Source organism: Borostomias antarcticus (genome assembly GCF_949987555.1).
Source record: "Borostomias antarcticus genome assembly, chromosome: 2".
Taxonomy (NCBI): Eukaryota; Metazoa; Chordata; class Actinopteri; order Stomiiformes; family Stomiidae; genus Borostomias; species Borostomias antarcticus.
The window spans coordinates 5,562,233-5,574,865 of record NC_140235.1 but is presented as its reverse complement, the minus strand read 5'-3'; the positions used below and the strand labels follow the sequence as shown (position 1 = coordinate 5,574,865).

The following is a 12,633-nucleotide window of genomic DNA, read 5'->3' as shown; positions in this document are numbered from 1 at the left end:
TATATAGCGCTTTTCCACCTTAGCGGCACTCAAAGCGCTTTACAATGGCCTCTCATTCATCCATTCACACACCAATGGCGGTAGCTGCCATGCAAGGTGCTAACCTGCTCATTGGGAGCAATTTGGGGTTAGGTGTCTTGCTCAAGGACACTTCGTCATGTAGACAGTTGGAGCTGGGATTCGAACCACTGACCCTTCGACCACTGAACGACCCGCTCTACCAACTGAGCTACAGCCGCCCCCAAGGGTACAAGGGTCCCGTTGATGATTAGAGGAGTGTAGTTCCTCTCCTGCTTCCTCCCAAAGTCCACCAGCATCTCATTTGTCTTGCTGACGTTCAGATGGAGGTTGTTTTCCTGTCACCACTGGGTCAGGAGCCTCACCACCTCCAGGTAGGCCCTCTCATCATTGTTGGTGATTAAACCTATCTGCTGTGTGGTCGGCAAACTTGACGATGGTGTTGGAGTTGAAGGTGACTGTACAGTCGTGCGTGTATAAGGAGTACAGTAGTGGGGACAGCACACAGCCCTGGGGGGTGCCCTTGTTGAGCGTGAGGGAGGATGAGGTGTGGTTGCCTATTTTCACCACCTGGGAGTTACAGGATCCACTTGCAGAAGGCATCATTTTGCCCCAGGACCCTGAGCCTGGTGTCGAGTCTGGGTGGGGTTATGGTGTTGAAAGCTGAACTTTAGTCAATGAACAGCAGTCTCACATAACCTGACACGTTCCCCTTGCTCTTGTCTATGTGGGATAGGTGGTGTGGAGGATGTGAGCTTTCACATCCTCTGTAGATCTGTTGGGTCTGTATGCAGACGGCTGCAGAGTAGGTCCGTGCCATCTTGAATCTCCCCAGTCAGCGTTGGTTCTGAGGAATTTGAAATACAAACAAATTTGAAATACAAACTGCTATGCTTATGCGAAGCAAACCGTCTGGTGTCAGGTTAGGGAGGATCATTTGAGTGTTGAGATTGGACGAGGTGACTCATTGGTTCCCAAAGTTTGTGTACCTTTGTTTGAGTCTTTATTTGAATCAGATATTAACTTTACAATATGGCTATTTATTTAGGGTTAACTCTTAGCTTATTATTAGTGCAATGATATAGTATCACAATCATTACACAGTATGAGCTGAGAATGTAGGTCTATTGTATGAAAACAAATAAATGTACTTCCCTCCCAACATTATACAGTATAGCTACCTGCACCAAACTTCCTCTTTACCTCTTCATAATAGTTTGGTCCATTGCGAATAGTGTGGTTATATCATAAAATGAGTCAACAGCATCGTCAATAATAAATAAGTCATTCTTATACAAAACCTTATTTTAGGGTTCAAACCGAGGATGCCAGAATGCCAATGACGAACGCATCAATTCCGATGGGACTGCTGTGACGTATAAACTCTGATCGAATCTGATTGCCCTCCTGTCTGATGAAAAGTATTCAGATGTATAAAACGAGGGAGGGTTGTGGGTACAGGGAGAGATACTAACCGGCAGAGAAGCAACAGAGAGATATTCAACAGCGTTGCGTAACTACTTTTGGAGATACAGCAGCGACAAGAAGCGTTTCAGTAGCCTACCCTGGACCGCGCCAAAAAGACAGGAACAGCGGATCATTTACCTAAAGCACATGTAAGACCTTTTATGTGATTCTTTTTGTTAGAGATGTTTGGTTACATCCCTTGACTGATTTTGACATACTTGCTATAGATCATCATTAGAGTTACTGATAAAGGAAATTAGATTGACAATATTTGTTGGCGGCATTTAAAGAAATGACTGTGCCTCATCCAAAACTGGACACCAAGTGCTTGCCATATGACCCGTGCGCAATTACGCATGTATCTCTAGTCCACTTAAATATTCTAGGTGGTATTTGTAACTCACTGGCTCAATTATGCCCACATAATAAACCATACAAGGCCTTGTTATTTTGTTAAACAAATTGCTTAATCTCACATTATATTGGAAAATGTTTTAATCAAAACTCCTGTGCGTAAAATGCTCAAGAGGCATGGTTTACCTCTCTCATGGAAGAGAGAGGGAAATTGTTTATGAACAGCATTTTCTTGATGAATGTGTGTGACAGGGGACATAATAACTGCGCTCCCCTCTCCCTGCAGGTTTAAAGCGATGGTTCAAAGAAGCGGGCCCCAGCTCCTTCTCCTTATAGCCCTGTGCAGTGTGTTATATTCCCGGACTCTGAGTTTGCCATATGCATCTATGAGGTAGGACATAGGCTATCACGAGGGCAACAATATTCTCTATGCTGTTATATATCATTTTTCAACATCCGAACTTATATATCCCAAATTAAGATATACATCTTAATACTGGTAAATACAATAACTAAAATAGGCTAGTATAGCCTATAAATTAATGTAATAAGACAACTATAGGCTACATTTCTCCACAATCTACCAAACGATGCACGCTTTAATTTCAGTCTTTTGAATTGAGATTTTTTTTAAACTGATTTAATTTAAGAAAATCGAAAATCGGTAAACCAGTTGTTTCACATTCGCAGGCGTTTGCCCCTTATGGTTGCTGTTTTGTTGCTTCTCGTTTGCTCCCGTAGTTGCCAATAATTTGTAGAAATCTCTTCTAACCTGTTGGCAGATCGACAAGACACGCAGACGGTCTCTTTACTAGCGGATACAGCAAACTTCTTGGGCAGCTCTCTGCGCGACGGTACTTGGAATCGTTGATCGGAAAGCGGGTCAGGTAAGCCGTAGCTTACGATGTCTGCTTATCGTTGAAAAAGCACAATGAATAGTTTGATGATTTGCGCTATTGGAGACAATTAATCAACATTAAAGCAATTTTATTTCTTGATTCGTTGTCACTTCTGTACGCTTTTTGCATTGTCTTGGTTTAAATGAGTCTCAACTGAAGCCTGCTATTATGGATTAATTGTCTATTGCTGCTGTAGTGGTGAAATAATGTCAAGATATATAATTAAAATTTGCGGAAACGCTCACCACATTCATGACTGAATTGTGGACTAAAGTGTTGTGGTTGACCTGTGTGTTGCAGTGATGACATGATGGAGGAGGACCAGGTCCCAGTGAAGCGCCACTCAGATGCTATCTTCACAGACAACTACAGTCGCTTCCGCAAACAGATGGCTGTGAAGAAATACCTGAACTCGGTCCTCACAGGAAAGAGAAGGTGTGTGCTTGTGCATTCATGTGTGTGTCTAGGGGGCAGTGTGTGTGTGTGTGTGTGTGTGTGTGTGTGTGTGTGTGTGTGTGTGTGGCTGCCTGCATGTGTCGGTGTGTGTGCCTCTTTATGGTTCCTCATCTCAGCATTGTGGAATAGAACGCTCCTCTCATCTCTGTCCAGCCTTGAAGACCTTCCCAGTGTTGCAGAGGAGTCCATAAGTGACCCGTTTCAGGAGAGCTACGATGACGTCAATGTAGATCACCTCACAAATCACCTCCAACTGGTAGGTTAGGCACTCCTCTTCCATAGTAAAAGGGATGGGACGTGGGTGGACTTGATCAATTACAGTATGAGTTCTCCATTATCGTTATCAATATACTTGAAGCTCAATATTTCTACAGAATCAGAATTTGTTAATTTTTTCAACGTACTAGGAATTCGCTTTCGTGATTGATCGTCCATCTCAATCAGTAATCAATTAACTGTTATTTCTCTCTTTCCTCATCACTCTCTCCCTCACTGTCTTCCTCTCTCTGATCCAACTTTATTTTGCAGCCACTTTGAGGGAAAGCTCTGTGTGTGCGTGCCTGTGTATTTAAACCTCAACCAGTCATCCACATTGACCTCCCATTCCAAACAGTATTAAAAAGGACATCTTCAACTGACATGTGTCAGAGTCCAATGTGGTTATCTATCAAGTACCTGTTTACATTGTATATATAAGACACAAAAACGAAAGATATGGGCCCTGGAGATGCAGGCCACAGTAAATCAGATGTGTGTCCACCTGACTCCAGATCAGATCTGCTGTTACCGGGTCTCAGTCCACTGTAGTTCTAGCCCTACTCTGGTATTGTTCAACCAAATGACCTCAAGCAGAGGAACACCACATTTTGAGCAACACTGATGCATATAATCAATCACTTTGTATCCATGTCAAACAAAGCTATATCTGTGCATAATCCTGCCTACAGCATTTTAGTGATGTAACACTATTCACCAAATAAAAAGATGTCTGTTTATTTTTCAAAGCTGAGTATTTTGTAAGTGAATATTGATGCTGAAAATTGTGTGTGATGTGTGAAGCCACCGAATGGCGTGGAAGAGAGCGACTGCAGTGTGCTCTTGAAAGCACTCAACTTTATTGATACTTGTGGTATTGACGCTGTTCATGACAGAAACAATGTTACTACCAAAGTGTGTTCCCTCCCACAAGCCCCAGTAAAGTCCCAGGTGGCAAAGCGAGGAGATAGTCCTCAACATAGTGGCATAGTGGCATAGTCCTCAACAATCAGGAATAAGAACCTAAGATGACTGCATCATTTGGATTTGTGCATGTAATGATTGCATTGATTATGACCAGGTCTAGCGACAGACCCAGCAATTGAATATTGACTATAGTGCCAATACTGTATGATGTAGGTACAGCACATAGGTCATCATCCTGTATTTTAGAGTTAGAAAACACAACCAATTCAATTACCTCTTGTTGTAGCTGTCTGTCCAAACTCATGAGTCAGTATTTACATGTGTCAAAATGGCGCAGTATATTTGACTCATAAATGTCACAAGCAAAGCGCCGTGAGGTGGGGTCCAAATGAAATGCTAAATTGTTTGTAGGGATTACGGTATCCTGATTTAGAATTACCGTCAAAACCACTGTCAGGTTACATCTCTATCAAGGCTTCTAAATACATATCATGATGAATTCCAACAGAAGGTCTGTGGACATTCCAGGATATAGACCTACATGCCGTGGATGGGACACTGAGACCCATCATGGAATTTTCCTGAAACATTTTAATCTATGATTCCATTCATTTGCATACACTCACATACAAACACACATAACACACACAAAATAACACACATATAATCACACACACACACACACACACACACACACACACACACACACACACAAAAACAGTGTAATTTGAGAGTGGAAAACAACATCTAGACAGCATTCCGCTAACACCTGCTGACCAATATACCAGTTGATTACCATGACAACATCCATGTTCCCTGAAAACAGCACAAACGGAGAGATCTGAGGGGACGAGTGGAAAAATAAAGTGTGTTTTGTTTTTCATGCGTGTCCATTTGTCATTTCTCATCCTCAACACTGAAGAGCTGGGGGTGAGGCACAACGCTACGGTGACGATGACTAACCACGGCCATCAGCGACGCCAAAGTTTCATTTACATAATGTAGCCAACCTGGATTGCCAAAGTTTAATCCATCCCATAATGCCATGTCTAAGGGATTCTATGTCTCCACGTGTCTTATTGCACACAGAGCTCTCACTGATAACTGCTGTCTGTGTTTATTTGAATAGTGTCATTAATTACAGGACACAAAAGCTCTGAAAATAAGAATCCTTCTCCCTTTTTGTGTGAGTATGTTGTTGTGTCTGTGTACATACTGTCCATGAGTGTGTCCACTCTCCAGTGCAAAGTGAACAATATGTGGTAATGCCCTGCGAATGCCCTGCCCTGTGAAGAGGCCTGACTCATTAACTCTCATTACTGTTGATCTTAATGGCTCTACAGCCCCCCCCACCCACCACCCCCCTGTGTTAAAATAGAAAGGGGTTAGAGCTCAGTCAGACCCCAACGAGAGAGAAACGCACCACTCTCACTGGACTGGAAGGGAGGTGTGTGGGTTTGTATGTGTGCATTCCTGTGTATGTGCGTGTGTGGAAATGGGGGGGGTCATTGCGCTGCCTCCACTTATAATGACCCATCCATACAGATATGGAGTGTGTGTGAGTGTGTGTGTGTGTGTGTGTGCTGATCTCCATCCCCTCCAATTCACAGTTATCATGCGCACACCGCTGCACAGAAACCCCAGGTAAAAGAGGGTGTAGAAACCAGTGCAGGGGATCAGTGGAAGAGGCTGCAGAGGCTGGATTGCTGCTGCCTCACAACTCCACTTCCTGTCCCCCTCGGTTCCTGCTTCCTGTCCGGAGGAGTTGCGTCGTGTGACAGCGTGGAAAGGGACTGACCTTTGGCTCTGTGACATCACTCCGCATCGGCGTCGCTCCGCATCAACGTCACATGGTCCAGGGTTCTTTGGTTCGCTAATCATCCTGTGGTTCATCCTCCCATGTGTGTTTGTGCATCATCCCACTCTAAGACAGACAGGTTAGAAAGAACAGAGAGACATACAGGAAGAGAATGAGAAAGAGAGATGAAGAACAAAACAAAGAGACAAAAACTATCCTTTAGACATTACAGGTAGCATTCCATTTTCCTCTTTTTCAACCCTTATTCTCCAGGGGTCACCTGAGTAAGACCCAGGTTAACACGAAGCACCTGGTTGTGCTACAAACATTCTAATGATTTTTTTCAGCTGGGGACGTCTCATTAGGGGAGATGTCCCAGTGTTGCTGCAGTTCAATAAATCAGCTGAATGAATGGCCAGGTGGAACTGTTCCCTGGAAAGGGCAGCCTACAGACTAATCATGAGCTACTCTGACAGACAGCTCAAACAGACCATTTGGTAATGTTCAGTCACAATCAACAGTCTTTTTTCCACAACCTGTTAGCAGCATTTATACAACCTGAATATAACACTATGTACTGTAGGTAGGAACTTTATTTATGTATGTTATGACTTGTACTGTATATGTCATCATGTAGCATCATAGACATTACTGAACCACTAGGACAATGATGATGATGATGATGATGTATGTGTGTGTGTGTGTGTGTGTGTGTGTGTGTGTGTGTGTGTGTGTGTGTGTTTCGGCGTTGCCAGCTCCCTGTACCATGTATGATGTGTGTTTCACTGCGTGATAAATAAGGATGTTTGTTTGTTTTGTGTGTAACCGAGTGAAACGTGGAGTAGATGGTGAAACTCACTCCTCAAAGGAGCGCTGACAGTCCCTCCAAGAAGGACGTCTCTATTGGCGCAACTGTCAGCGTGTCCACCTCATTAGCGTGAGAGCTTGTTGAAAGTGGATTCGAATCTCGCCCTAGACAAGCCCTTAACATGGGTCGAACTGTTGAGCACAGATGAGAGTAATAATAAATAAATAACAATAATAATAATAATAATGAAAAAACTTTATTTGTATAGCACCTCTCATACAAACAAATGCAGCTCTAAGTGCTTTACAGCTGGGAATGTACATGCGCGTGCTGCATATAAAAATAGACATAAAATAAACAAAAAGCAGGAAAATAAGATGAAGATAAAACACAATAAAAGATCAAGATAAGAAATCAAGTAAAATACAGTGTAAAAATGATACGCCTGCCCTGATAATTTAGTATTTTAGGAAGATACAGAGCTACAGTCGCAGGGTGTAATCAAAGTCGGCGACCTCGCCCGTGATACCTCACCACGAGCCCCTGAACTGTCATTCAATATGGTTGCTAGATCCATAGTAGCTAGTAGGGGTGTAACAATATATCGTGCCACAATATATCGCGATACAGAAACGTCACAATACGTATGTGTCCGGGAACATTAGACTTTTCCGGACAAACTGGAGAAATTCCGGTCATTATATTATAATATTAGGCCTATTGTAGGTGTTTGTCGCAGTGATTGGCCGTTGTGTAGCTTATATATGCCATTTATTGTCTCATTTCTCATCTGTATGATTAAATGTGTGATAGGCTGTCATGATTCCATGCGCTAGGCCTATGTAATTGCACAGCCACAAAAATAGTCACCTTTGAATTGCGACTGTAGGCTAGAACATGAATGTTTATTTCAATTGCATGAATCAGATTTGAGGATGTAGGCTAATTGGTTTGGGATTCGCCACAGTAATATGTGTTTACTAATTTCTCTTTTCCTGTTTTAGCCTACCATTTAGCCCACCCTAGAGACACACGGTCTTCAGCTAGCCCACCTCACATTTTCTCCAGGAAATGTACTTTCTAGTTTAATTATTAATTAATTAATTAATTTGTAATTTGAGCACTGATACATTATCAATGTTTAGCCCTGTTGTTATTACTAGGTCCAGAGTGTTACCATGCTGTTACCACCTTACCATGCAGACAAGAGTAGAACGGTTACATGTGCATGGGTGTGCAAGTGCATTTCTGTATGTGTGAGTGTGTGCGCGTGCGCATTGGTGTCAACAAGCCAACCTCTGCCTAAGATCTAGCCTATTTCTAATCTATTCAAAAAATATAAGTACAAATATGTCATGTTGAAAGGATCACAAAGAAAACAAACCCACCACTCTCACTCACCACACTTACTCACTAAACTACAAAGTTGCATATGATGTGCGTCATGATGGAAATGTCTGTCTAAGTCAGGACTAATCTATGTCAGGACCATCTTCATGTTCCAAGATGGCTGCCTTTCCGAGTTGATGCTCCCTGTTTTGCACTGTCCTGTCTAGTCCCTGCACCCGGTCTATTGTTGTATACACATCAGGGTTACATTACATTATATTACAGTCGCTGTGGACTCCCCCTTCCTGGGCACCGTCATCTCCCAGGACCTCAAGTGAGAGAGAGCTCTCTCTCCAGACTCAAATATTACGCGCTCCGCATCTGTGCCACTTCGCCGCCCAAGCTGGTGTTCTGAGGGCGTATCGACGGGTCAAAATTGAAAGATTGACAGGTCGTAGCAGCAAATGAGAGATGCTAGCCCAGGTTACATGGGCGGGGCATATCTATGTTTGGGGAACGCCTGATTGCGAAAGTCGTTACTGATTGCTGTCGCCGCGACCAATGAATTGCCAGGATTTGAACACCAGATTTTTGCATGAAGTGTCCCAGACCCACAGAGAGATCTGCAGCATGCAGTGATGTAGTTAGCGTAGTTTACGTAGTCCATCAGTGAAAGAACTCTAAAATAATAAAACATTCCGAAGCAATTAGGCTAGTGCTGTACTAAGCTGGCTCTGGATACGATGTTGATCCTAATTAAATGAAATCATTAGGCTACCTTGCGATGGTTGTGATTCATTGGTAGACTAAATGTGTAAATAATGGCCCTTGCCCGTTGTGTGTAGCCTAGTCTCCATCCAATTCGTTCAGCCTACATCAGTCAAGATCTGCCTCCTTTCACTGGTGGGAGTGTTACAGCTGCATAAACAAAACATGTTTGGAAACAGAGGGAATAAACGGAGTGAGGGAGAAACAGTAGGAAGGAGAATAGGTAACATGCAGGTATGCATTTAGTGACAGTAATATGAGCTGATTATATGACACCTCCTAGTGGAGGAAAAGGAGTACAGCGTCTTCTGTTAAGGTGTGTTATTTGGGCTACATACAATAAAACGATAAGCCATGTTTTGGGGATTTTTTTGTTTGCATTTTAATTTAAGTATAAAATAAAAGTTTGAAAGCTGAAAGATTAAAAAAAGAATTAATTCAACATTCATTCAATCCAGGAAACTCAATGAGATTAAAATCTCTTTTGAGAGACCTGACCAGGGTAGTAGTAGTCTCACGATGCCAGACTTAGACGAGATATCCGCCTGTCTGACACCGCCAGCTGAGTGCAGCGTTTAAAGACTGACTAGTGAGTCTAGAGCAGGAGCGCTATACAATAGTTACAGCGATATAACAACAGTCAACAATACATAACAGTACAAACGCAGCTTTTCAATCTGGAGTAAAACATAGCATCTCAAACATTTACAATGTTACAATGTCTTGTATGAGATTTTTAAAATCCCTCAAATCACCAATAAATAAACCTTACTCTCATTGAGAGTGTATTAAAAAGGTGTGTGGCATGTTCAGCCTTGTGGTCAGGGATAGGGCTTCTCCCCGTGGCAAGTGCTGCTGTCCCCCCCCCCCCACACACACACACACACACACAGCATTGGTTCACAGCCGTCTCACGTTCCTCTTGCTGCGGGCACTGCCAACCAGGATGGGTCTGTCCTTGGAGGTGCTGGTGGGCACGTGGGCCTGGGCAGTGTGGCAGGGCGCGGAGCCGTGGAAGGGACTCCGGCACCTGGTACAGAAGTCAAAGGCGCAGCTTTGCCGGGTGCAGGTGGCGCGGAGGGCGGGGGCGTGGTGCCTGGCGGGGGAGCCACACTGCTCACAGCGTCTCAGAGACTCGTCCTGCTTCAGAGAGCTGGCCGCCTAGAGGACAAGAACACCACCACAACTTCATTTCATGAGGCCCCACCCTCACCCTCCAGTATCTGAACTCAGAACACAGCAAGGTGCATTTGAAGCGCTTTACAGCAGCATGCGGTGTCATCTACACATGGCAGCTCTCACCTCCTGATATTCCCTGAAACGGGTGGGCTGTGAGTTGGGGGTTCTCTGAGGGCAGAGTCGCTGGGGCAGATTCCTCTTGGAGGACGACCTCTGGGCAGGGGTGGAGGCTACTGTCTGCATGCAGGACAACACCACCCTAGACAGGGCAGCGCTGCGCGTCAGACCTGCCATATTCTCCTTTTCTTGAGATGTCCTTGAGTCCTGCATCTAAACAAAGGCAAAGCACGATTTAACATACAATAAGACTGCAGTTGATAAACCATACGGTTAATGTCCCGTTTGACATTTCAGTAGTGTGATAGTGACAAAGCAGATGGTAGACTGCTCTGTATTCTATGCTCAATAGAGAGCTAGACCGTCTTTGTGTATTGTTGTTATTGTTAAAAATGTAACACCTAATATAGTGAGTTGAAGGACTGAAACCAGTATGTGTGTGTCTGTCAGTTCTTACCCTGAGTCTCTGCTCTGCCTGTTGGCATCTGTGGAGCGCAGACTTGTCCTGGCTGATGATTGTCCTCCAGGTCCGGCTCACTCTCCTACAGCTACGAAGAGTTCAAACAAAGTCAAAACACAAGTGAGTGACTTGCCGATAAGCAGCCCAGCCATTGTTGTGAAACAGTGCTAGCCTTCGTCATCGTGTCTGGGGGAACTGGCCAAGGCTACACTAACCCATCATACTCACATGATCAGGTCCATCTCTCCGAGCAGGCCCAGGATCACAGTGAGGATGTGTCTCATGTCCCTCTCCAGCAGGGATGCCAACACATCCACACACTCCCGTCCCATCTGTCCACCAATCACCCTGTCCAGGCTGTGATCCTTGGCCAGCTTGCTGATGACAGTCCAGTCATAGCTCTGGGTCCTCTTGAAGTTCTCAGTGAGCTCATGGCAAACGGCACGCTGGAATTTCAGTATAGGCAGGATGGAATCACTGTGTTTACTGGATGAGGGGGTTGATACTGTGTAGCTCTCCCTCTCATATTGCCCAGGGGGCTTCACTAGCAAATCATGGTCCTCATCTTCCTTCTCTGTGTAGCTGTTCTGTAAGGACTGGTAACCACTGTCCTCCAATCCATCACAGTTTAGTGACACCTCCTCCAGTGCTTTGTCATGTTCTTTGTTCTCTTTGTTGTGGACACTTCTGGTGTTGTCATTGAGAGGGGGTTTGGTGGTAGCCAGACGAGGAGATAACTGAGGCTTGACCATGAAGCGTACGCAGCCCTTCAGTGGGGAGGTTTTTAGGCTTGGCATCACAAACTCGGCAGCAGCTTTCTCCGTGTTGCATGGAGCCCGGGGTTCCTCGTAGCCAGCAGGACACTTCATTTTGAGTCAACGAGGTTAGCTTGCAAACTACCCTGGGTACTATCTCTATATGAAAGAAAATAAATATAGCAGCATTAGTAACTTAAATTGCATTGCATGTTAATGGAGCATTGCATGTTAATGGACCAAAAGTCGACATATCTGTGTTTGGGTTGATCTCTGGTCTGCTTTCAAACTGCTTCCCACCATTTTATCTGCTACAGCTGAGATGGCGTGGCAAGTTTGATGCTAGCTAGGCGGCTATCTTGCTAACTACGGATTAAGCGGGATGGCTGGCAAAATAGATAACGTTATCTACCTAGTTAGTTGGATCAAATATGCATGAAAATAGCGTCATTAAGTGTAATTTGAGGCGCGTTCGCTAATTTCAAGCGTGGAAGCGTAAGCTAACGTTAACCCGCTACGTACAATAGTTTGGCTAACGTTAGACCTTTCACCTAGATCAACCACATGCGTTTAAAGTTACTTTACAGGTATAACTTATGAGAACATGCTTATGTTGAAGTTAACATGCTGAGTTTCTGATGTTTCTAACGTTAATACTAGCTGCAAATAGCGTTTTGCTAGAATCAATACGGCTTTGCTTATTTGCTAAATTACATGACAATATAACATACCTTGCGACAAAATGACAATAGCAATCCCCTAGTCAATGTCTTCTTCCGTAATACAAGTAACCTTAGCTATTGAATGAGCAGGGAAAGAAATGCGCCTGTTTTCTGCACATTTGAAATTCGTGTATAAAGGCGCAAACCAATGAAAGCAAAGCGGGACAAATACCTTTAAAGCCTCAACCAATGGGAGACAAGACCACGTGTTGCGCTGAGCGTATGATCCCGCTGCTTTTTCCCACCGAAGCAAATCATATGATCACCATCAACACCCAATACTGTAACGGCATTCAGTAGTATTCTAGCAAAACAGTAAAT

At 44.0% G+C, this 12,633-nt stretch overlaps 2 protein-coding genes across 2 annotated transcripts; one reads left to right on the top strand and one right to left on the bottom strand.

Annotated features, from left to right (window-relative positions):
• Positions 1 to 2,135: 2,135 nt before the first annotated feature.
• On the top strand, positions 2,136 to 3,323 carry vip (vasoactive intestinal peptide; the record flags this gene model as incomplete). Its single annotated transcript, XM_084461414.1, has 4 exons — positions 2,136 to 2,230; positions 2,622 to 2,726; positions 3,039 to 3,173; positions 3,311 to 3,323. 4 exons carry the CDS (start codon positions 2,136 to 2,138, stop codon positions 3,321 to 3,323), a joined length of 348 nt encoding a protein of 115 aa, XP_084317540.1.
• A 6,656-nt stretch (positions 3,324 to 9,979) lies between these two features.
• On the bottom strand, positions 9,980 to 11,704 carry fbxo5 (F-box protein 5; the record flags this gene model as incomplete). The annotated part of the gene is made up of 4 exons (XM_084461413.1): positions 9,980 to 10,240; positions 10,382 to 10,495; positions 10,833 to 10,923; positions 11,064 to 11,704. 4 exons carry the CDS (start codon positions 11,702 to 11,704, stop codon positions 9,980 to 9,982), a joined length of 1,107 nt encoding a protein of 368 aa, XP_084317539.1.
• Between the last annotated feature and the right edge of the window lie 929 nt (positions 11,705 to 12,633).